Source organism: Thermobia domestica, chromosome 1 (genome assembly GCF_964235325.1).
Source record: "Thermobia domestica chromosome 1, izTheDome1.hap1.1, whole genome shotgun sequence".
Lineage (NCBI taxonomy): Eukaryota > Metazoa > Arthropoda > Insecta > Zygentoma > Lepismatidae > Thermobia > Thermobia domestica.
In genome coordinates, this window is record NC_137454.1 from 282,165,247 (window position 1) to 282,191,957 (window position 26,711).

Below are 26,711 nucleotides of genomic sequence, written 5' to 3' on the forward strand. Positions count from 1 at the left end.
GTTGGCGACGTTTACGGCATGGGGAAACTAATAAACAAACAAACCAATAAATAAATCTAAAGCCTTATAAAAAAGTTTTCCCCAAATTTACATCTAGCAAAATTATTTGTTAGTATTTCAGAACTGTAAATTCACCTTTATTCATAATTTACTTCTATCGTATTTTTGATATGAGAATGATATGTCTGAAATTGTAACACAGGTCATTAATACTTTTTTTTTTCTTTTTTTGTTTTAATCAGATTTAGCAGTTTTACTTAACAGTCAGTCAATTTGGATCTGTGATTTCAGAGTTTTAGAGATTTCCTTAAATTTTTCATTTCTACAACAATTTGCAACTAACACCATTAACGTATCTCTTTCGATATTTCCATAGGTAATGGCTTGGTCACTCCCAATATATTTCAAACAATAAACTATTTACGGTGTCTTACTTCATTAATCCGAACTACAGTTAACATCCAACAACTCTGTGCATTTTCCCTTAAATCTGCAAACTTTCTCATTGGTTAAAACTGAGCATTTTCTATTTTCTTCCTTTCTTGCTAAAACAAAAGTGTTCTTTAGACAACCTAGAAATGATGACTCTATACTACATTATGTTGCATAGCGCATTTTATGTAGCATATCATTTCACAATTGGACACTTTCTTCGTATATTGAAAGCAACAGGGGTTAACTCCTTCTACACTTACATGAGAAGTAAACAAATTCTTTTTAATTCGTGGAATTGTGCCAATGCACTAGTTCCAGAGAGTTTTTAAGATTATTATTATTATTATTATTATTTTATTGACTCAAGTTTTCTTAATATTAGGCAATATTTCACAAAAAACTGGTATTTTTAAACAAATGTGTTCGATATCAAGTTTTCATAAAGTAGTCAACTCTCTCCTATAAATAATTTCAGAGGGGCCGCGGTGGCTCAGTGATAAAGTGTTCACCTTTGGTGCATGGGATTCTTGGTTCGATCCCAACTCGCATCAAGTAAATTTTGTGGTGGACAAACACCATTTGCATGGGTTTTCTCGGGTTTTCCCGTTTTCTCCCACTTTTTCATTCCACCATTTCATTCATTTCTCATCACCGTCTCCTTTAGCCTAGCCGGTATAACCGTGGGTCGCAAAACTTAAAGATTTGATTTCAAATAATTCCAACCCAAACAGTTGCAGGAAGTATGTCATTTCGAATACAACAAACTACTCTATAAAATCCTGAATATTATTATTTTTTATATATACAATTCTAGCGGACCTTATTTCTAAATCGAAGGGTAAGAACACTAAATTCACTCTCTTATTATTATAGATTCATTTAAATTGAAGCAGTTAAAATAGTTGGGAAAAATTAGAAAGCCATACCCTATATTCCAGTGTGCCACAACCGGATAACACGGCACACTGGCGCGCCCAGCAAAATGAACAGTGTGACGCAAAATTTTATCTATTATTTACAAGAATATTTGTCGAGTTTATTTTATTTATTATTATCAACGATTCTTCCACGGATTAGCTGTCTATATACAGTTAAACAAACAAGTATCACATTGAGGGAATGAGTGTAATTATTTACTTTAATAGTAATAGAAATGTATATTTTCTTGTACTTTCTACCGGGAATAACTGCATCCGGTCTAGAAAGCTGGAATTAACAACAAAGGAACCCGATGTGCCAACCACACATCACCCTATAGTCGTGAGTGCAAGAAGTCCTTTTCTACGTCTTGGCACCTTAAGGATTGTTGCCTTCAAAGAGAGAGAGAGAAATAACTTAAGTCTACTGCACTTACATGCATAAATATATAAATTATGTAAATAACTGTTTCGTTTTCTGTTTATTATTATTACTATTATTATTATTATTATAAATTTCTTAGGAAGTTGACTGCCGTATGTATGCACACGGCTCTCCCGTGCAGCGCCTCGTGTATGATTTTCCATACACAAACTATATATTCCAAGTTTGTTGTGTTCGTTCTATAGGTGTGTTTGTAATTAGATGCATATGACGTAGAAGTCAAAATTTAATGTCCATGCTACGTATATGCAAAATCATAGACAAAGAAATTTATGAACAAAGACATTTATGGCGCTAAAACAAAGGGCAAAAATAAAGAATTACTGGCGGATTATTGCTCGTAGTGCACAGGTGATAACGGTTAACAGTGTCAAATTTAAACAAAAGAATTTTAGTTAAGCACGAATTTCACTTATAATGTACAGTGGGGAAGGCTCAGGAGTTCGCTAGGATCGTTACAATATCGAACCCCGTGAAATGCACTGCAAACCTGTCCGCAAGCCCCCCGTAATGTTCAACAGGTATTGTGTAATAATGCTCATTTCAGTGCAAACCTATATAGGCCTACGCACTTCAATACTCAACGGAGGTGCAGACTATTCATGAGTTGCAATATTAAACTCTCTCATCCACTGTATTCTCCTAACATGTCTCCCAGCGATTACAACGTTTTTTTGGTATCTCAATCACTTCCTAGGGACCACTGATTAACCTGGTATTGGATGTTTCACTTTCTTACGTTTGGAGTTGACAGTCGTCGGTTGGACATTTCACACGCAAATATCTAATGTTAACAACGTTTCTTCTATAATTTCGTAATATTGTATTATTTCTTTGTATTATTCATTAGCTTGGTTAGGCTTGTGTAAACACTTTTTTCTTTGCACCTATACCTTAACGTTGGATAAAAATACATTAGGTCTCACCGGGAATCAAATCCAGAACCAATGCCCTTGAACCATTTGGCCACAACAAGACACATTTAAAAAGAAGTTTCGATTTTGTTAGGAAAATTGTGATTAGGTGTAACATTTAAAAATATATTTAAGAATGGGTACAGATGAAACGCACTGAATTTTCTCGCTCGAATTTCTTAAACTGACTCGTGTTAGGCTGCAGCTATTATTGAAACATTTATTAGGGAAATGCGAATAAAATAATGTGTTTTGGAAAACTTTGTTCGAAGCAACTTGCGTCCAAAAGTAAAGTACCCATTGGTCATATTTCTGTTAGAAATAGCTTACGCCATATATTAAAATTATTAAGGAAATAACTGTATGTGAACTATGAGCAAAAGCGTCTGAGTACTTTCTGAGAAAATCGTCAAAAAAGTCATCCCTAAGAATAAAATATCCCTTGTGTATCTTTTCAGGACAAACAAGTTCTGAAAATATGAAATACGAACAAAATTGCCTGAGTCATTCTCAACAAAATCGTAGGGTAAAACTTACTCTGAGAAGTAATATGCCACTTCTAGCTTTTTAGGATGATGGGATTATACCATATCGTTAGGTTATTTATGTAACATTTATTTATGAAATATGAACAAAATTGTGTCAGGTGTTAATGGGAAAATCGTCGGAGAAGAGTAAACTACTCCTTCTGAATGTTTACACGACGAACGAGTTGTGTCATATTGTTAGGTTATTAATGATACATTTATTTATGAAATGTGATTGAGAGAATTGTTCGAAAAAAACGCATCCCATACAGTAAATTACACTTTATGTACTTTTTCAGAGCAATGATTCATACTACGGTGAAGGGTTATTAATAAAATATATATTTGTAATAAAATAAGCAAAATCTTTACAGCTGTTTTTGAGACAATTTAATTATTTTAAATTTTCATCCTTTAGTAAATTACCCTTATTTTTAGGTGTCGGAGGATATAGAATTCGAAACGATAAAGTGTTATAAAAACTTCATGTCTAGAATTCGGTCTAGATACGTCGAACAGTATGGCCTCTATTTGGATGCATGTAAAAGCGTGACGAACCGACAGACGAACAGATGGACAGACATCAAAATCACTTTTTCGATATGTGGGGGTGTGAAACTTGAATTCATTGAAATCTCGAATTCGATTTTTATCACTACAATTTCTTCTTTCGTCGCTCGAACGTGAAAACGAATAGGAATACAACGACACCTAAGGTGATAATTTGTAATCTCAAAAATTTAATGAGATACGTTTAATGTGCTGCCATACAGGAAAAAAAGTTTATGCCTGTATGTTATATTACTTCAATATCAGTTTTTCACGCTAGTATATAATGTAGAAATATGGTATGATTATCGTTCATATTCATGATATCTTTTGGAAATATTCGTGTTCCGCCTACATAGATCTGTATAATTTAGTTACGTCCAACGAAAGCATTATTTATACCTTACATAGACTTATGATTGCATTTCTTGCACTTGATATGAAAAAAAAGAGAAAGTCAATACTATAAAAAGAAAAACACAAGCACACACACACACAAACGATAATTTGACATCAGCTTTTTCCTTTCTTCCTTTTTCTCATGAAAGCTATTCATTCAATGTAACGTTATGTCGATGTAACGAGGGGTAAGACTGGAAAGACTGTCAAGGTCGCGTATGTTCTTCCTGTTCCTGACACACAAATCCGAAGTGAGTTGTTTGCTGTCCACGAACGGGCAGGGAAGGTGTAACATACAAGACCATAAACTGAAAGCAATCGTTGTTTCCAATAGTAGGCCTACACGTATTCCAATACTGAATAAATACGTCGATTAAAGGATACTATCAATAAGTTATTTCCTTATTATATTGTTTCGGTTCTTATTAAAATCAAAATTATACACTTCCTATAGGGTCATTCCACGTCAGTTCATCCAGGCCATGTTACCCACAGACTCGAAATTTGATGGTACTTGGTACGCTTGGTCTACAATCACCAAAACTAACTTGTGCAAAATTGCAGAGCTCTCACTCAACATGTTTCCGTGTTATGGTCCATGGTAGGAAAAAAATCTACTTGCGACAGCCGGAAATAGCGCATCGAGCTTTAAAATTGCCTAATAACATGCTGATATGAATCCTTTGAGGCAACAGACCTATCCATTCTTACGCAAAATTGTCTGTAGATTTCAAATCTGTGGTCAGATTTGACATAGCATCAACCTAAAGTGCACTTTTGTATAAGAAACTAGTAAAAAGGAAGCTTGAAAAACGAGCCTTAACTAGCAAGTATAAAAATGGTTCTATTTCAAAAAGTACCAAGTTTACAGAAATGATTCCTAGATATTCTGAAAGAGGATGAAATTTCCTATAAAATGAAGTGAAAATCATTTTGGGTATTTGGCATAGTGCTAAACAAGAAATAAAAATGCAGTTTTCCACAATGTACAGGTAATTGTAATATTTTCCACCACTCAAACAAACTTACATAGGCCTATATATTAAATTTTTCGCAACAGTTTTCCGTTGCTGTTTAATTAATAATTTACATTTATTACTCAGTTAGTATTGCCTACCAGTACGAGTAGAAAGAGTCTCAATAACAGATAAAATGTGCAGTACCGTAACCCAACATGTGTCAGCTATGCTAGGCCAATAAAAGAATGCTGCAGGCCCAGCTGAATGCATGGATTTTATATTTATATCCGCATTGTCAGCATCTACTTCTACTACTAGTGCGATATACTACTTATTATCATAAATGCATGCTACAAAGCAATTAAATTTGATGTCCTGGCAAAGCCAACTTTTCCTACTGATCATATTCTGGTGCAAAGTTGAACTCTAAATCTGGTGTTTCATTTGCACTCAATCGTCTTGCTGTTATAACTGTATTTGACAGTGGTACAAACTTAGGAAAATCTCTTGTTCGTGCTACAGTCTGAGCAATCTGGAAACGATTTGCTAACACACTTCTTACATTGTAAATCCCAGTTTCAGGTAGATATAAAAAATATAATTTTCGGTAACTGACGCTTGCAAAAGTCATATATGTCAGCTCTATGTCATCAAGTCATATATTTGTTTTGGATTTGTTATCTGGTTTTGAAATTGCCTCTCCAGAATTGCCTTTGTAACACAGCGTTTCACACTGCCACCAATCCCATCGCAAGGTGACTTGCCATGGCTTGTTGGGAAGAAAGACCAACAAGCAGATATGCCAAAATCTTGGAGATGATGGCACAGATTTAACAAGTTCTTACAAGTTATACTCTGCAGCACACCCATCTGTTACATATTCGATTTTTTTAATTTGTGGATATTTACTCTTTAAGCATGACATGGTTTCAGATTGGACCTTATATACAAAAGGCATAATGTACACTCATGTCCAAAATTATTGTCGCAGATCTATAACTGTCTTCTTGTAACAATATAATGTGATAATGATTTTGCAGGGTACTTTTAATACTGATACTATGTGTATAATCGGGAAATGTATGTTTGTGGTAAATTTCATACGAAAAGAATTATAAATACGAAAATTAGAATGAATAAAACAAAATGTTGCTAAATGGACAAGAAAGTTTTATTTTCGTTTTATTGTTCTTATTTACTGCTCTTTTGACATGAAATTTGCCACATACATGTCTTTGCTGATAATACACATACTAACATTATAAGAAATACCGAGCGAGTTCGTTGTCAAATTATATTCCTACAACAACATATTTATAGACATGCGACAATTATTTTGGACATGAGTGTACATCACGATGTAAGACATCAGATAAAAAGACACAGAGATTTCTCAGTTAAACGGTTGGTGTCAACAAAATAAAGTACAACAGGGTGCAAGGTACTTGACACATGATTCCAATGGTAAGTCTGTATCTAATTTTGTAATATAAAACCATAATTCTCTGCAAAGTCCATCAATATAATGGTTTCATCATGAGAGATTTTGTTTACGTTCCTTTAAGTTAGTTGCCTACCTCTTAGCAATGAAAGAATGGGGTATTAATCCTTGAAGCTTCTGAACGAAATGATTGATATATTCTGGAATTTGTGGTGTTCTTTCTACTGACTACGATCAACATTGATCCACTCTGCAAAGATCACCTGCTCATCACTCCAGTACTCTTCGATTTTGTTTTGGAGAAATTTGTTAATTTATTACTGTCCTTGGGACATTTCATACACACTCCCATACAATGTATATTACTTTCATCACACGCCATCAATGAAATTGCATGATCAAGATCTTCCTTCTTTAAACTAATGGCATACAACAATAAATCTACATTTTGATGAGTAGTACACACCCAGACACTGTGTACCTGTTGAACCTGCAACAACACACCATTTAGGCCTTAATAAGCAGAATTTTGAAAACCCAATTTTAATGTCAGAATGTTTTTCTCTGAAAGCAACATAAAGCTCACTTAGATTGAACAGTATTAGTCGTTTTTACATGTGGAGATTTAACATTCACAAAATCTTTTCTTCCAAGAAGTATCGACTAAATTCATCATCTTGATAGAAATTTTGAACTAAAATTACAGTTTCTCCCGGTAGTCTTGTCCATAATCTGTGTTCTGGTATGGAGCATATGCCCTTGCTTTTACTTAATACCCTAGCGTGCCTAACCATATATTCACTAACATTAAAAACATCGGACACTTTTTTGCGGAACCATGACTCTGAAGCAATAGTGAGAATTTGAAGTTTTTCACGTCTATTTGCTATTGCTAGCTTCTGCTTCATTAAAAGAACTAGACGATCCAGGTCTGCAGCTTTTTCTTTTACTTCATTTGCACTGGTTAAGTCCGAATCACTGGTGTCAGATAACAAGTGTTCTGTATCATCAAGCTTTAAACTGTGTTTCTGTCAGCTTTGCTGATTCGTGCATCATTTTGATTTTTTACGCCCAACTGCTACACGATGATGTGCAGGAACAACATGCAGGAGCAACAAAGGTGAAAGGCCTAAATGTGTTAAACCTGTATCAAGCTTTGCTTCTTCTTTCACTGCAGCTTCTGTTGTATCAGGATCAAATTTGAATTCGCTGTCTGAACTTTTGTGTGGAGATGCTGACTCTGGCGTGTCTGAAGACGATTTCTCTTGTTTGACAGTCGCAATTTCCTTCTCCACTCTTTTTCGGCAGTTGGAGCACATTTTCCGACCTAGGATAACGATAATGTTCAGATGTTTTCTGACGGGTTTAGAAAGTTTCAACGTTACTGTTCGCAAATCACGTCGCACTATTTTCTTGTGCCTTGCAAAAGGATCACAACATTTCTTGTGAACTAGTTCATAGTGATGCAAATACCACTGTTTATCATGAAAACTAATAGTTATGTTTTCATTGGTGCCTTGTAATTTAGATCTCCACAAAATAAGTTCAATTTCCCTCTCTGCAAAAGTTTCATTATTAACTAGCAGAATTTCCTTTGTAGAACCATATGTAGTCTGGTGGCATTTTGAGTCTGGATGTGCATAACCTGTGCTGCAAGGAGGTGGATCAGCCTCAGTACCTTCAGATGAACCCACACTTTTCATTTCAATCCTAAAAGTGAAATCAGAAAATAAGTAATTAATTAGTTACTTTATATATTAATTAATTAATTCATAAATGTTAGTAATTACAAATCGCAATATTGCAGATAATGAAGCTACTGACGCTATTCTGTAGTTCAAAATGTGCCACAAATTATGAAACTTTTACCTTTCAAACTCTCCTTTGTTATACCTCACTCTTTGTTCACCCAGGGTACTTTTAATTGCTGCCCAATTTAATTGCTGCCCAATTTAGTTGGCATGTCATAGTAACAGACATGTCAACTAAAAGATCCAGAATGGAAACTTTGACAATTCTTTTCATTCACTTTGACATTTTTGAATATAGTGCATAACATGCTCAAATATCCACCATGATTTTTACTTCATTTTATAGGAAATTTCCTCCTCTTTCAGAATATCTAGGAATTATTTCTGTGAATTTGGTACTTTTTGAAACAGAACATCTTTGTACTTCTAGTTGAGGCTCGTTTTTCAAGTATGCTTTTTACTAATTTTTTGAAGAAAAGTGGACTTTAGGTTGATGCTATGTCAAATTTGACAACAGATTTGAAATCTACAGACAATTTTGGATAAAAATGGATAGGTCTGTTGCCTCAAAGGATTCATGTCAGCATGTTACTAGGCAGGGCCTAAAATTCAACGAAATCACAGCTCTACACTGGTAAAAATTTTATATAGTATAGAAAAACTACTTCAGTCAGCATTTGTTTTGACATATAATCAGTGTTCTGTCCAGTACATTATGTTACCTGCGACCAAAAGTATTATTATTATTATTATTATTATTATTATTATTATTTAAGAAAATTTTGCCATCTAGAGCAAACAAAAGGCACATTAGGATACATATTTAATTGTATTGTATTAAACCATAAAATACAGGAAATAAGCCGGTAAGAAAAATAGTCACACTGGAAGAAAAAAGTAACTTTTTCTTACATAAGAATTTCATCGTCATTTTTCCGTGATCATCACGCTGTCTCAGTCTGTTTTCTGCCGAGGCAAATACACCGTTATACCAGGGCTGTTCCTCTGACTTCCTACCAACTTCAAAAAGTCTTTCCTTTCTGGCCAGCCATTTCATAACAGCAGGGGTTGGGCTAAAATCTTCCAATGGACCCTTGTTTATATTAACGTGAAGGTAACTTTTCACAGTAGTGGGAGCCAAAGAGAGTATGTTATATGTTTTCAATATGTCGTAGTCACTTATAAGTCTTTCAACATCGAAAGAAGATGGTTTCGAAGCAACAACTCGGGCTAGACTTGTTGACAGAGCTTGAAATGACTGATTTCCACAGATTTTCATGAGAAGGCTTTTAGCGTCCAGACCTTTCAACATACTGCACGATATTGTATTGCGAACTGCAAAAGATCTGTATCAGGACAAATAACTCTGTGGCATTCTCTTAGGGCATCATCAGTTACATCCTCTTGCAAAACACGCAAAGGCTCCAAAGCAACAATACTGTCTTCATACAGCAAACGCTGACTAATAAAGTTAATTATGGAATCCAGGACTTCGTAGCATACTACAGTAAGATCTCTTTTCTACATGACATATTTGTTATGGAATTTATTGCGACGTGTGTTACGATGAAGTTGAATACTATGTAATGAGTACTGTATTTCTCCGTTGACGATCTCTTGCACACGTTCGTTTAAAAACGTTTCTTCCCACCCGCCTAACAGAGGTTTCTCTTTCATACTCTCCAATTATGCTACAGTTCTATTTTTATTTGTTATTATGTCCAAAACAAACATTTCATCACTCTCAAACTTGTGCTGGCAGTTCGTGGAAACATATAGAACGTCTGTCACAAGACACAGAAGATGAAGACGATCTACTTCTATCTATTTACGCAGATGACCAATGGTTTCATTACATCCATGGCTTTCCGTTTGCAATTAAAGGCATCTTGGATACCTATTTTTTTAGGAGAGTAGTGAGCACACTGAATGAAAATTCTGTCCACCTGACGTCAAAATATTCTGGATAGTGCAAAACTTCAAAGTTATTTTCTGAAGTTACCATCGTTAAACTTTTTGTTTGCTGCCCTGAAGAGATAGAAAGCACACAGTCCAGATGCTACTTGTATGACAAATGAAACTTCTTGGACATTCTTGGTGTCATCTTTCCATGTTAAATTAATGCGATGGGTAGCGCATCAAATTGCGGATGCGATGCGGATATGCATCAAATTGCGTTAATACCTGAAACGAATAAAAATACTCCGAGCTGGTGAAGTACTTCTCCACTAACAAGATCATGTACTCTTTTACCCAACATGCCCCAAATTTACTGCGTTATAGTCTACTGCCTACTGTACCTGTTCATACTGCTGACTGTGAGCGCGATTTCTCAAAACCGGGTAATATTTAGTCAGTAATGGGTGCCCACACTAAGAAATTCCTGGAGGGATCCCTGTATAATTTTAATGAGGCTTTGAATTCCAATGTTCCATATAAAAATAAATAGACCTAATGTCCAATGCCTAGCAACATGGAAAATTGAATACCCTATGCTGCTTGTAGGCACAAAGTACCGGTAAATCAACTAGACGAGAACCATGTGTTAGGTGTAGTGTCTGCAGGTATAAAGACGAACTAAAGGAACATTAGCTTACCTTTTGTTTCTTTATTTCCTTCCTCTGTTCCATTTTCGTTATTGTTTCTAAAGTAATGAAATTACTTTACCAAAGACAACAATGCAGCATCGTCACCAAACAGCGAACACTAATCTATAGAAAAAAGAATTAACCCGGGCCGGCTAGCGAGATTTTTTCTCATGAAACTTACGAACGGATAATATTTTCTGGGTTATGATTGGTTGTTGACAGTCTACCTTGCTTCAGCTAAATTTTTGGCGGTTATTGATGTGTTATCTCTGGTAGTACATATTTCTATAACGGATTCAAAGAATCGTGTAATTTTTATCTACAAAACAACACATTTCATTATATCGGAAAAGTGTAATGTCCTATTGAAACAACAGACAAACGTGTAGTTAGTTGTTGCATATTTTAATACTATATGAATGCAACCGAAAACGTTTGAAAACTAAATATAGTTAAAAGGTCCCTTCACCTCAAAATTGGCAATGGTTTTCCCTGCCATCTAGGAGACACCTATACGTACTAACTCTGGCTTAATGTCATATACTGGCAGTTATATGGAATTGAGTAATCCATTGCACAATGAATGTATTGAATCAGAAAGACTTAATTTGACACATTAAACGCGTTTAAATGCATAATCCGAGAAAAGTAAGGTACTCACATTAATACCACTCCACACTTTAAGAATTATAGATCCACACTCCTTTTCTACAGTTCCGCAAAGTGTGGAGTACTCCACTCAATTTTAGGCCCCGTTACTAGGGCAATTTTAAACCTCGATGCATCATTTCCGGCTGTCGTGAGTAGAATTTTTTGCCTACCATGTCCCAATTTTGATGGACCATACCATGGAAACGGGTTGAGCGAGAGCTCTGAAATTTTGCACAAGTTAATTTTGGTGGTTGTAGACCAAGTGTACCAAATATCATTAAAATCTGAGTCGGTGGGTGACATTTCGGTTTGCGCTGGATGAACTGACATGGAATGACCCTATAATGTTTTGTAAAATATATATATATATGAGATGGGGTGGGATTCGATCTCGTGTCAAAATAATAAAATAGCTGCTAGTCCGCCACTCTGTCCACCTAACCACGGAGACAACGTTTTGTTTGCTCTCTTTTTCTTAACAAATAATGCTCATAACCATGGTGAGTATCGCTTCGAACCTTAAGAGTTTTTCTGTTTAATTCTATATTTTCGTACGACATCTTAGTTACAGAAGCTAATTTATATTTGGCAAACCACTAGATATTAAGTTTAAACCAATAAAGTCAATATTTAATCCTCTTTTCAGTTCCTTCCGCCAGCTTGTTCACTGCCTATTGTCAATTTCCCTTCGCAATAGTGCTCTGCTACTGAAAAATCCCTCGAAAGTATGATTGCCAGTATACACAAAACCGAGCGTAATTTTATTTGCTTATATTTTAAATTTATTATATTTTTTGGAAATATCTCCTTAGATGCATAGCTTTCTATTATCACCACATACTAATAACTGAATTTTACTCAGAAACGTAAGGAAAATGGAATAAATGCAAAAAATCGTGAGTTACAGTATACGCGCAATTTTTTTGCGCATGTGAGTACATTCATTCAATTGATTGAAACAATTTGCCTCGTAATTTGTCTTGGATTTTGTAGAACGGTTAGTATCTGAATTAAAATTTGTTCTTAAAAATACTCCAAGAGCAATCAAAATTAACGATCAAAATTCGAAGACCAATGAAAAACTGAACTGAATAAACTATCGAATTCCCCTGTGGCTACATGATCAATGTATACGCCTTTGGTGCGGGACAACCAGGTTCAATTGCCGGTGGGAACTCCTGTGGATAGCACGTTAAGCCGTAGTTCTTATACAGCGTTGGTGCTGATCGGGACGCTAAATCCAAATCAATTAATCAAAGTGCCAATTTTTCTTCTCACCATTATTAGGTTGGTTTCTATTTAATTTATTTGTTTAGTTTCAGTGCCGAGGCTATATGATATGTGAGCCTACAGTGTAAGATGGAAACCGTACCACCGTAATGCGTTCATATTTTAATGATTTCTACCAGAAATCGAACACAGGACCATGTGCACTTAAGGAGTACGTGCTAGCCTATAGACCAGCAAGAGGACAATTTTTAGTTAGTTGCTTTACAGAAATTCTCTGAATGTATACTTGTAACCATATGTAGAAATAAAGTTTTTTTTTTCTTTTTTAGAATTAAATATGATTTGCCTCATTAATACTGTAGATTTTATGTGTAGCCTGATAGATCACTGTTAATAATTGTGATTCATTTCTTGTCAATATTACATTTTACGACATTTAAATCAAGATTTCTTGTTCTTTTGAAAAATGATTTACATTTCCTCGATGAAAGAATTCATTTTGTAAAGTTGGTTGTGTTTTTGACAATCGCTTTTATGGCATATATCCGAACGCGTCTTTATACCCGTAAGAAAGTCCTTGTAAAGTGAATCTGCCAGTGAATTTGGTGATTACACACAACAGGATAGCACGTAGTTATCTCTAGGGTACATCAGTTTGCATACATATTAACAATCTGCACCCAATTATCTGGGCATGGTACAGGGCAATAACAGCGCAGAGAGCCTTACGGAAGAAACTGAAAGAAAAATGTTTTTCTAGTATGAGAGACTATTCATAATCTGCATCAGGTCATAACCGTTTCTGCAGCATATCAGCTTGTATGCATACCACCAATCTGTACGCAGTTATTTGGTCATGTGCTTGAAAATATTAGAGGATGCACATTTACTGTACAGATTCATACATAAATTGATTGTATATATACTTTTTTCAGTAAAATGACTTTTCGTATCTTAAACAACCATTTTAGAGGTGTCGACTTCCATTGCTCTGTATAGATTCACTTTAGGGGCCTACATTGTACATACGGCAAGAACTATTGTGCAAAAACACGAACAAACTTGTGTTAGGTCTGCACTAAAAATCACCAACATTAATTAACCGAGTCATCGCAAGAACGCAACAGGAGGCACGAGCGTCAGTAATGGGGTGCGTCGGCGAAGGTGCGTATATACATAAACGAGGAGCATAAAATTACTTACGTTATGTGTTGAATTATGTATTTATACGTTACTAAAGACGTTGTAGGTAATATCCCGATATGTTTCCCATTACCTGCTTCTCAATTACAGGAGCTGTAAAGTTTGCACTCTACAGTGCGTGAATGATGACCTTGTGTGTAGTGCAAAAGTGTGTAACCTGCAGGTAGTGCAAAAGTGTGTATTTGTGTTACAGTTATCTATTCTGTTATGTATTAGAAATATACTTTATAGTTTAAAGAACAACTATGGTAAGTCGAAATCAACTTTGCTCTTTTGTTATCTGCGTGCCGTGAGTTGACAAATTTGTAATATACTACTGGATATAGAAGTTGAACTTGTACAAGGGTACTTGTACCGATGTTGTAAGTTACTTACTCATCACGTTACAAATTTCAACTGGACACGACGTTAACAAGCCAGAAAATGCTAAATTTCAAGCACTGGTTTATTAAGTGTGCGTTAAGTGATAAATACAAAAACGCCTATGTTAGAACTTCATTTGTAAGGCGATTTTTTCCCATACTGTTATTTCTTCTTTACTGTAAGTTCAGTCATCTATGTTCTATGGTATTTTATTTTATGTTTATTGATAGAAAAGGCAGTCATCATATCATGTGTGTCAGTGTAGCCTTTCAGTTTCGCCAGGGTTCAATTACTGCTTATTTTTTTTATTTATTTATTTTTTTTTTATTTTTATTTTTTTTTTACATACATACATACATTTTAGTTATAACCTTTGTATTTGAATATGGGTAGTACAAACATAAGCAATGTGGGGTTTCAGATCCTTACTCATTCTGCTGCTCCGTCAAATTTTAAGATTATGCATGCAAATGTCCGTTCTCTTTCTCCTAAAATTGACGAAGTACGACTACTCGCTGTCTCCATGAAATGTTCCATTTCGATTATATCGGAAACAATGTTGGACGATTCTATAAGTACAAGGCAAATTGAGATTCCAGAATATTCAGTCATTCGCAGTGACAAAGGGAGGGATGGAGGCATGCTGATTTACTACTTAAAACATATTAAAGTGAAAGTTATTGACTTTCAATCTTACGATGTTTATCAAGGTATAGAAATGTTAAATTTTGTTGTTAATGTGAACCACTTGTCAAATGGTATTACTGCTGTATATAGATCTCCCAGCATACCGTATAGGGAATTGTCAGCGATCGAAGATGTCGTATTGGAACTATATCAACAGGTCGACCAAATATTCATTGTTGGTGACTTCAATTGCGATCAACTCTCTCCAGATAAACAAGAAACTATTTACTTCAAATCTATTATTGACATATTAGGTTTCACAAAGTTAATAAATGAACCTACGAGAGTCACTGAAACTACCGAATCTTTGCTAGATTTAATTATTACTGACAACACGCAACAGATACACTCGTTTGGAGTTAGTCCACCCATTGGAACATCAGACCACAGCGTAATTCACGTCACTCTCAAGCTTCATACAATATCCAAAACTCCCAGTAGAGTAATCCAGTGTCGTACTTACGCTTCATTTAATACCGAATCATTTTATCATGATGCACAAAATTACAACTGGAATAAGATTATTCAAATGGAGACAATAGATAATAAAGTTGAATTTTTACAGAAGTCTATAGTCGATATTTTTGATAACCATGCACCGCTCAAAACAAAAAGGCTACCTAAGAACACTCTTCCCTTTATTTCAAGTAACACAAAACTTTTAGTGAAGTTGCGTGACCGTGCTTACAGAAAATATAAAAGAACGAAGAATCAGTTGCATTGGGAAGATTACAGACGCTCGCGTAACTTCACAACTACTGTTGTTCGGCAAGAAAAGACTGCGTATTTATCTGATCGCATGAGATCTACTAATGATGCACGTAACATATGGAAAACTTTGCGTGATCTTGGTGTAGGTGAAAGCGATTTATGCTTGATTCTTCCGGATGATATAAATGAGATTGAAGCTATAAATTCACAAGTGTCTATAAAATGTCTCAGACAAGCACTGAAGTACTTGATCAACAAACGCATTGGCTTTTATCGCGTGAACTAAATAGCAATATTGAAACGTTTAAGTTTCACACTGTAAACGAAACAGAAGTTAAAACTGCAATACACAGTATTAAGTCCAACACATGTGCGTTTGATGGAATAACAGGAAAACTGCTTCGACTGTCTGTTCCGTTTAACTCCACTTACATAGTAAATTACTCATTAACTCAAGATTGTTTTCCAGAATTGTGGAAGCGAGAGAAAGTGGTTCCACTGCCCAAGAAGACAGTTGTACAGTCGCTTGATGGAATTTGTCCCATCAGTATACTTCCAATTTTCTCCAAAGTACTAGGAAAGGTAGCATTTCAGCAATTAACAACTTATATCAATAAAAATGAAACATTGCCTGTTACTCAACCCGGCTTCCGTAAAGAACATAGCATAACCACAGCCCTTTTAGAAATTACAGATACAATTATGAATTCAATAGAAAATTCAATGGTAACAGTTTTGGTCTTGTTGGATCTTTCGATCTGGTAAATCATGAACTCTTACTGGCCAAAATGAAATATTACAACTTCTCGGAATCAGTTATTAAATGGTTCCACAGCTATCTCTCTTGTAGACAGCAACAAGTAATACTAAGAGGAGAAAAGACTCAGGTATCTACGCCATCCCTGATAAAGGCAGGAATTCCGCAAGATTCAATATTAGGTCTCCTATTATTTTCATTCTTTTTAGCAGATCTTTTTAGTCATAAAACATTCATCAGTTCACTTCTATGCGGGTGATACACAGATCTTCATCAGTAGTACACCTGAAAATATTCTGAACACAATAGAGCAGGGTTGAAAAGAAAACATGTTTTTTTTTTTAAAAAAAAGAACGTTTTTATGTTTAAAACGTTTAAAACAAAGTACTTTGTTTTAAACAAAAAAACATGTTTAAAATGTTTATTTTGTTTAAAACAATAATCTAAATACACATATATATTACATTTTTACACTCTTAGGTATTGCTTGCCATCTATATTCAACCGCTAGATCAAATTTCGGGAACCTCCCTAATCTGGATCCGCCCAAATGTTCAATTCCGGAGAAAGAAATCGGGATTTTCCCGATCTCCGTTCACGGAATATGTAGTTTAGTTTCTTTGTGTTACGTTCTACTGGTCGTCTGCATTCTTAATCTTTAAACGCCCATTGACGCAACTGCTGTGTCAGGGCTTTAAACCTCAATGGCTCAGTCTTAAACCTCAAATTAAGGCTGGAAGATGGTTTTGGTACCAATTTATTCCTGAAAGATGCAGCTTTGCTGGTGTGCATTTTATGTATATGGGAGAAGGGTAAACATCGTGTATTTTTTTTTTGGGGGGGGGGGGGGCATTCCCCCTCTTGGGGGATAATTTCATAAAAATTGTTACGTGAAGCAATAAAGTACGCCACTACATGGTAATATCGTGTATTTGTACTTCTTGCTTATATGAGGAGCAGGGAGGGGGCAAAGTTAGACAATTTTTGGAGTTTCAGTTTTTTTTGACGTAAATTACATTTATTTTTACATCAATAGCTCAGCCTCTAATTAAGCTAGAAATATGATTTGGTACTAAAGTATTTTTGAGGGATGAAGCTTTCCGTCAGTTGCATTTTATGTATATAAAGGTACGTATGTATGGCCGAGAAAGGGAGGATGAAGTTCGTTTTTTAATTTTTCATCAATTTTTTTCATCAGGTTTTGGCGGGTATTCCTCCCTCCTTTGTGGTACATTCATAAAAATTGGTATGTGAAGCAATGAGGTAGTCCCCTACTACATGATAGTAACCTGTATGTGTACTTGTTGTTTACAGAGGAAGAGGGGGTCAAATTTGGTTAATTTACATTTATTTTCGGGACGGTCCCATATAACACAAGATATATTTCACTGAAGTGGTCTAGAAACATAATTCTTGTTCGTATGCATGATGTGTGCAGCAAAAATGACGGTTTTTGCATATGGACGTGGTATTAAGTGGGGAAGAGGAGACAATGTCTAATTCAATGAATGTTTTCTGCGCATATTTTTTTTTAATATTTCCTACATAAAACGAATTCATTACGCAATGGCAGCAATGGCTACCATTTCTTACATTATTGTCACAAGTATGTGGCCTACACATTAATCATTTTGTCAGCGTAGGGTGGCTGCAAGGGTTGCCAGGGTCCCGCAACGTCAATATTTTCATATTTTCAATGATTTTTTATGTCTGTTCTTTTTCTACGAATACGGCGGGGATTTCACGAATGTTACCTCATTGGAATTTGTGGTCTATAAGCTTTCCACTCATGACTCTGTGATAATTAGGGAGGTTACCAGAGCCCCGAACGTGAGAGTCTACCGTTTTGTTAAAATCCCTGGCGGGCGTCTAGAGTTAATTGTGTTGTTATGCCGTAGACATTAATCATTATTAGCTACCCATGTTGCTGATAGAGATGTATCTTGAAAACTGTTTAGTTAAAATACGTCATTTGCTCCATGTAGGCTAGTCACTGCTCTTTTCTATGAGTTCTATTGTATTTGTCAGAACATTTCTTCTAGCTTATGATGTAAGAACTCTTCATTATTATGGAAATGATAGTGAATCAAGAAATACCCAAGTTTTGAATTTGTGAATTTGGATCTTAGAATATTGTATAGTGTGTTTAACCTCCGTTATTCTTGAAAATTAAGAAATGTTGAAATTACTTAATTTGAATTTCTGTTGGTTTAGTTATACGCACATTGGTGTGCAGAATTTCGTTCAGTAATTGCTGTTATAATAAGAATATAACTCTGCTTGTAATTTACTCCATGCACAAATCCTGCGGAGGATGGGTTGTTTGTTAGAAAATTAAATTAACTTACTCAATCTGATATTTTACTTGTTTTAAACATGTTCAACCATCATCGAAAAAAAAAAAAAAAAAAACACGTTTAAAACAAATTGAATAAAACAACAGCCCTCGTTTTAAACATATCAACCCTGCAATAGAGTTACTTAATACGGATCTTTCAGCTGTTAGCAACTTGTGCCTTAAAAATGGTCTTTTACTTAATCCATTAAAATGTGTTTTCTCTGTATTGGGAACATCACATCAGTTGAGCAAAGTGAACCCTGACGACCTAAAAGTAACTGTAGTGAATTCCAATATTCCATTTTTTCCCTTTGTAAAAGATCTAGGCTTAATAATAGACCAAGGGTTTAGCTGGAATAAATACATTTCTGAACAGTGTATTACAGCTAAGAGCATCTTACGACAGCTTTATAAATTAAAAGGCTATTTGTCGCAAGAAACAAGACTATATCTTGTTAACACTCTCATTTTGCCTCTGTTCGATTACTGCGATTCAATATATGGTAGCTCTCGCTCCACTCAAAATACTAGGGCAATTCAGAAAATACAGAATTACTCTATATGCTTCTCTCTCAATTACAGAAAGTCTCGGCATATTTTGCCGGTACTTAATGAAAACAATATCCTAACCATGTCCCGAAGACGATATCTCCGATACTGTTGTTTACTATACAAAATAAATTCACATAAAACACCACCTTACTTGCATCATAAATTAACATGTACACCTTGTCTCAAAAAGGTTGAGCGCATTCTTTACTGGTGTTTTGAGGCAATAATTTTCTAAGTCCAGCTTCGGGTATCTTCGGGAAAAAGTAAGCCAGGTTCGAACCTCCAAGCCAGCCTTTGCAATCGGGAAAAAGTTTGCAGATTTGTTTTTCTTCTTTTAAATATAATAAGACTTGTTACCAAGTGTTTAAAACAGCAACATTGATTGAAATACTTAATGATACAATATTTCGAAACCTTTTTTTTTTTTTAATGTTAGCACATGCTTGTTTGTCATTTAGCTCTCCATACGTAATGGAACATTTAATTACGTTAAAGAATCTTTCCATATGTAAAAGAATGCTCAAAGTTAAGAAATAGAACATAATTATCGCCTGAGTACTAAAATAAAAGTCAAAGTAGAACAGAAACAGCGTTTGTAATGGATATGAATGTCATAATTATCTTGAGATCCGTTATACATCGCTAGAAGCATAGTTCTAGAAGTCCTTGTGCTAGCTCATTGGTAAGCTGTCGGATTTCAAACCATAAGGTTGAGAGTTCGAATCCCGTTTAGGTTAAACTTTTTTTTTAAATTATATTTTCCGCAATGCATGAAAAATTATATAAAATAATTACATTAGAATACATAAGTACTGTATATATAACATAATCATTGCAGAACATAGTAATTATTATGTTTAAAATATAACATCTGAGATAATTTTCACAGTAGGTCGGTATTATATATGAGGATGTAAATACAAGTTAAGAAACTCGTTCAATAGCAATAAATAAATCATGTAGTGTATTTATTTGTAGCTATTTGTCATATAGAGGGTAATTCTCAACATTCATAATACAGAATGTCATTTATGTTCTTGAAAAGTTATTCGATGCATAAACAGAAGGTATAAACAGAGAATCCAAAGTCGGAACGCTCGCAAAAATATTCATGAACCCCAAAGGTCACGTGAGCAGACTGGAATTGTCCTTATGAAGCATGCCACAGCAGAAAGTCTTTACATAGATTTTCAGTTCAATTCCTGATATATGCTTTTGCAATGTGGAAGTGGTGATGTCTTGAGTCGCCCTCTCTCGCTCGCTCGCTCGCTCACTCTCTATTTATACAGAATATAAAAGTGAATTTATGTGTGTATTTCAACATAATTCTGATATATCTAGAGCAATTTTAACTATATTTCTTACAGTCTGGAAAAAGAGTACTGTCGGGATACATATCAAAAATGCTAGAAACAGGTCGATATTAGTATCGAATCCATAGTTTCGTGGTCGCTTAGGTGAATAGTTCTACTTTCAATTCAAGTCCAATTAAGCTCCCATTAGCACCCAGGGTGGTTACGTAGCGACATAAAGATATCGAAATCATTCGATATTAGAATCGAATCGTAAGTTTTCAGCGCCGCTAACAGTGCAGCATTTCCCATTAGTCCACATTAGTCCACATTTCACATTAGTCCCATTGCCTAGAGGGCAACATATTTGCAGAGTGCAAAGTTTAAAACTTGAATAATATTTTAATTTTTTCCGTATGAAAAAGTTATAAATCAAGAGCAAATATACTATTTCACGAACAATCCTCTTTTACTATTCTAATATGTTTAATAATAGCGTAAGAAATCTAATAGTAATTCAGAACATGTTTCACAGTTGTTATTTTTTGTTACATAGTTGTAGCTGTAGCATGTAGTGAGTGGAATTTAACTGTAATAAATTCACTAATTTACCATATTCGAATTAAGTTTTATTTTTAAGTTCGGGATGAAGGGGCGGAGAAATATATAGTTATTGGGGGCACCGAGCTTTTCTACATTTTACTTTCAAGCTCTCCATTTTTCTTTTGTCATTTGTTCCTAATAAAAAAAGTTCAGTCACTTTTGGATTGTCATAGGATAGTAGGAGTTGGATTTTGGGATGCAGCCTGTGAGATTCTAGAGGAGCTAACTGCTTGAAAAAATATTTTTGAATCATCTGTAACATATGAAATAAGGATATCCATCATAAAAAATTGAAAGTAACTATGTCTGCGTAATCATCACGGTCAAATTGCAAAGTCAAATGAATTGACGTTTGGTATATAATCAGGCTCCAATCCCAACTGGGAAGTTATCATACGCGTGTCACTTTCATTATAATACATATCCTTAGGGGGAGTAGAAGTCCGAATTTTTGCGAAAAATTTAGTATCTCGCAAGCCGTTCAACTGAGAGCTGAAATTCAACATATAACTCTTTATTAAAAATAAAGAGAATATGTCCTGGCATTTTTTAAAATTATCTTTTATGAGCGGGGGGACGGGGGTGCATTTTCTATATATTGGAAATTGGTAGTGGGTTGATTTGTAAAAATAATCGAAAACGATTGTTATTAGTTGAGAAACAAATTGAGTAATGCAAACTAAAGATCTTTTTGAATTTTATACCCACTGCTTTCTATTTATAATTGCTGAATCTGGTGTTTAATATATGGAGCGTTCCGAGCATAAGGCAATCAAGCCATAAAGTTAGAGAAAAATGGCCATAAAATTTGTATTCTAAACTTAATTACATGGGCATTTTCAATTAGTACGGCATGCTTAATTATATAGAAAATTAGTTTCTCTCTCTTTTTTTTTTTTTTTTTACGTTGGTCTACTTTTTCTTGATTTGAAACTTTCAAATTTCACCCTATTTTCTACTGAAATGTGTCTGTAAGGCAACAAAGAAATAATTATATATGATAAATTTAAATTCATTTTAATTTGGAAGATGAGAAACACTATGCCATTATATATCGTAAAGGTCAAACCCACCAATATTGTAACAGAGAGGTGCTTGAGCCATTAATGGTAGAAATTCAAACTCCGGTAAGTGATAATTTCACAGTCTTGTTTTATTACAAGTGTAACCTCTTTAGCCAATGGAGAGGAGGACGTGGGCCATCGGTCAGAGTTGATGTCGATGGGTTTTGGTGGGTCGGAGTTGGTCACAATGGTTCAGAGTGGTTCATAGTTGGTGGTGGGTCAGAGTGGATCACGATGGTTGATGGGTCAGAGTGGGCCAATGGGGCATTTGGGTGGTGGGTGATAGTGGGTCATGGTGGGTCGTGGATCAAATTTTCATTGACCCACACCATCTCTGGTTAAAATTGTGCTAAAGATAAGAGGCACCGAAGATGCATGTCGGCTATTATGCTCAAATTTTGCTCATGGATAGTACTCCACCAGGAAGCAATAAATCTGAAACGGTTCACGGTATCACCTTCTAGAACTCGAGATGTAGGGGTTTGTCTGATTGGCTAAATTAAGACGTCAATGATTTATCCTTCAACAACCAAGCTTTTTATGATCGTTTCCGTGAGGAAGTCAGAAGAACACGTGCCTAGTAATCGTAATATTGATAGTTTGCGTCCACCCCGGGTATTTGTTTTGTGTTTTTTTGATTCACCTAAATATAAACAAATCACACATATAGGCATTTTGACATATTTTGGGAGAGTAATTTTGTGGTTCGTTGGCGTTTCATCGCGTCTCTGCTGCTGGTAGTAAAGTTTTCAAAATGGAACTTGGGCCACCACGGATCGTCGCTGCGGGGCCACCAATTTCTGGCGAGAGGTCAATAGTTGACCATCTGTAGTCCACCGACGCTTACAGCTTAGAGTAATGAACGATGTCTTTGCCTTGTAGAGTTCATGACTACCGACGTCGGCAGTCAACTAGCTTTTAGTATTCCTTTACTAACCATCTATTGTTCATGTTTGTACACGGTGTTGTCACAATAATAATAATAATAATAATAATAATAATAATAATAATAATAATAATAATAATAATAATAATAATAATAATTAAAATATTATTATTATTATTATTATTATTATTATTATTATTATTAGTAGTAGTAGTAGTAGTAGTAGTAGTAGTAGTAGTAGTAGTAGTAGTAGTAGTAGTAATAATAATAATAGTAGTATAATTGATGATAGAATAATTATTGTCTATGTATTGTCTAGGTAGGACTACACACAGGATTTTGCTCGTTTTGGTTCGACTTGACTCTAATCCGAGTCGAGTTGGAAGATATTTTTCGCGCCGAGTCCAATAGTAGACCTCAAAGATGTCTGTTTCGAGTCGAGTCGAGTTTCAAAGAAAAGTCGTTCGTGCCCATCCCTACTAATGAGAGCTTAATCGGAGTTAAGCGAAATTGAAAGTCTCACTATTTATCTAAGCGACCCCCAAAAATATCGATCATTTTCTAGCAATCTTTTATATGTATCCCCCTCCCATTCACCATAGGTAACCCGACAGCACTCTTTTCGAAACTATAAGAAATGTGGTTAAAATTACTCTAGGCCAGTGGTTTTCAATCTAATTCCTATCACGATCCCCTTTTATCACACGCTCTTGCCAGCGACCCTTTTCTAATTTGTTTTATAATAAGCTTGTGTGGGATTTTTAACATACCTATTTCTATAATAGTAGAATCCATTTTTTTGTTTATAGTGAACAGTGCCATGGAAAATCAGCACCCGGGGCGAGAGTATAGTACGATGTCACCGTATATATGAGTGACGTCGACAGACTAGCTACGAAGCGCCACCATGGTTGGCACGAAGCTCAATAACATTTTCAAAATAAACCCTACCTTTCCTTAATTTTGAGCACATTTTATTACGTTTTTCCTTCTATTTTACACATGTGCACATGAACTTTCCTAACATGAGTAACACACTTCCTCCGAAATGTTTGGCCCCTTTTTTCGGCTCCCGGCACTGACAGTGGATACAGTAACTGTAATATCTATATTCCCAACGACGAAGGTGCTGGTTCAAGATGGATGTTAAACTCCTTCATTGAAGAGGCCATTAACGTATCCGATCTACGCCCACAACTTCTTGACCAAATAATAGAATGATTATGCGACAAGTCTTTGCAACTGGTTTTTTGTAACGAAGACTTGGACAAGTTCTGCCTGATGAGGAGAGAAGAATATCCTGGTCTGGGGATTGCTGCTTTAAAAGTAATAATTCCATTTGCTATATCGTACTTGTGCGAAAGTGTGTTTTTTTATGGTAAACATTAAAACAAAGATAAGAAATCGCTTATCAGTTGAAAATGGTTTGATAATGTTCGTCATGAAGATTGAACCGGACATTGCTGAACTAGTGAAATTACACCATGCTTAGGTGTCTCATTAGGTTTTAATTTTAACTGTATTTCAATCTGCAGGTTTTGTTGCATGTGTATTTTTCTAGTATTTCTATATACAGTTCTCATTAGTTTTATATCATACCTCTTTGATTTAAATTCATTTTTAAACAACTCTACTAACTAACTAACTCTATGGCCTATGGAACCCGGAGGTTCAATGCCGCGTTCACAAAAGCTCTACACTGACTTCTATACTTAGCCAATTGGATCCAGTTTCTACTTTGTATATTCGTATCTCAGCGAGATCCATCTTAATATTGTCCTCCCATCTGCGCCTAGGTCTTCCTAATGGTCGTTTTCCGATTGGTCTTCCAGTCAAGATTTTGAAAGCGTTTCTACTTTCTTCCATTCTGGCTACATGACCTGCCCACCTAAGCCTTCTAGACTTGACGACCCTAAGAATGTTGGGTAAACCGTATAAATTATGTAGTTCCTCGTTATGAAGTTTCCGCCATTCCCCATTCCCGTTCCTCTTGGGTCCGAATATTCGTCTAAGGATCTTGTTCTCAAATACTTTCAGTCTATGTTCTTCCCTCAAAGTAAGCGACCATGTTTCGCAACCATACAGAACAACAGGCATGATTATCGTTTTGTATATTTTAAGCTTCAAATTTCTCGACAGAATTCGCGATGACAAGAGACTTTGAACCGAATAGAAACACGAATTCTACACCCTTTGAAAATGTTCAGTAGACTTATTTTTTATTGTTCTTTACAGTGTGTATAAAAAATAAAAGTATGCCTATCAGAACAAAATTAAAAATAGTATTTAAAAATAATTTCTGGTATTAGATTCTAACTATATTTATCTCTTCCGCCTATCTTCGCGATCCCCTAGGGGCCGCGACTCCCAGGTTGAGAAACCCTGCTCTAGGCATACATGAGTTATGTTGAAACATACATACATACACTTTTATGTGTATAAATGCAGATAAGAGAGAGTTGAGAGAGAGCGATTAAGGAATTACCGCTCTCAATCTCTTCACTTTACTTTTGCAATTCGCGAATTTCTTACGTGACAGTTTGGGGATAGCTAGTTTTTTGTCTTGGACCACGATCCGATTTTCGATATGCTCTACCTAAATGCTGTAATGCGAATATTGAGAAGTTATCTGCGATGAAAGTAGCTGCAAATAAATACATTACATAACTTATTTATTGCTATTACACGATTTTTTAAATTTGTATTCAATATTCACACATAACACACCGACGCTCTGTCAATACCTCAGATGTTATATTTTAAAGATAAGAATTACTTATGTCGTGAAATGATATGAATATATATATTCAACTGATATATACGACTGATGATATGAATATATATATTCAACTGATATATACAACTGATGAATTGTAATGTAACTATTTTACATAATTTTCATGCATTGAGGAAAGTAGAATATCATAAAAGAATTTCACCTGAACGGGTATCGAACTCACGATTTAAACGCTTGGTGGTGTACCACTGAGCTAACATGACCGCTTTTCGGAAGCTGCTTCTGAAATATAACTGAGCTCATACGTAAATGCTCTTTTCCGTATGGAAATCACAATGACGAAACGAGAGTGTGAATACATAGTCTCGAAATATTGTATCATTAAGTATTTCAATGTTACTTTTTTCTACACTTAATACCATTTCAACATGTCTTATTATATTTAACAGAAGGAAAAACATATCTGTACATCGTTTCCCGATTACTAAGGTTGGCTTTGGAGGTTCGAACCAGCAGCTTTAGTTTACTGTTTTCCGAAGATACCCGAAGTTGGACTTCGAAAGAGTTTGTCTCAAAACAGCTATCATAATATCGCTCAATCTGTTTGGTATATGGTATATGTTTTTATACGTGTAAAGTCAGTATAACAATTCATTCTTTAAACAGCTTTTCGTATGTATTAATATTCCTTTATAAAAACTGTTTTTGATAT

At 35.1% G+C, this 26,711-nt stretch overlaps 1 protein-coding gene across 8 annotated transcripts in view; it reads right to left on the reverse strand.

Annotated features, from left to right (window-relative positions):
* The window catches only part of LOC145661147 (ARL14 effector protein-like), a 103,560-nt gene that overhangs the window by 63,707 nt on the left and 13,142 nt on the right, over positions 1 to 26,711 (reverse strand). For 3 of the 8 annotated variants that reach the window (XM_081726603.1, XM_081726597.1, XM_081726600.1), the window contains one exon: positions 5,045 to 8,296. The exons of the other annotated variants lie outside the window; for them this stretch is intronic. In XM_081726603.1, coding sequence (XP_081582729.1) covers positions 7,639 to 8,289 — 651 coding nt within the window. In that variant the 5' untranslated portion in view covers positions 8,290 to 8,296 and the 3' untranslated portion in view covers positions 5,045 to 7,638. Of the gene's footprint in view, positions 1 to 5,044; positions 8,297 to 26,711 lie in introns of those variants that run through there. 8 annotated transcript variants of the gene reach the window in all.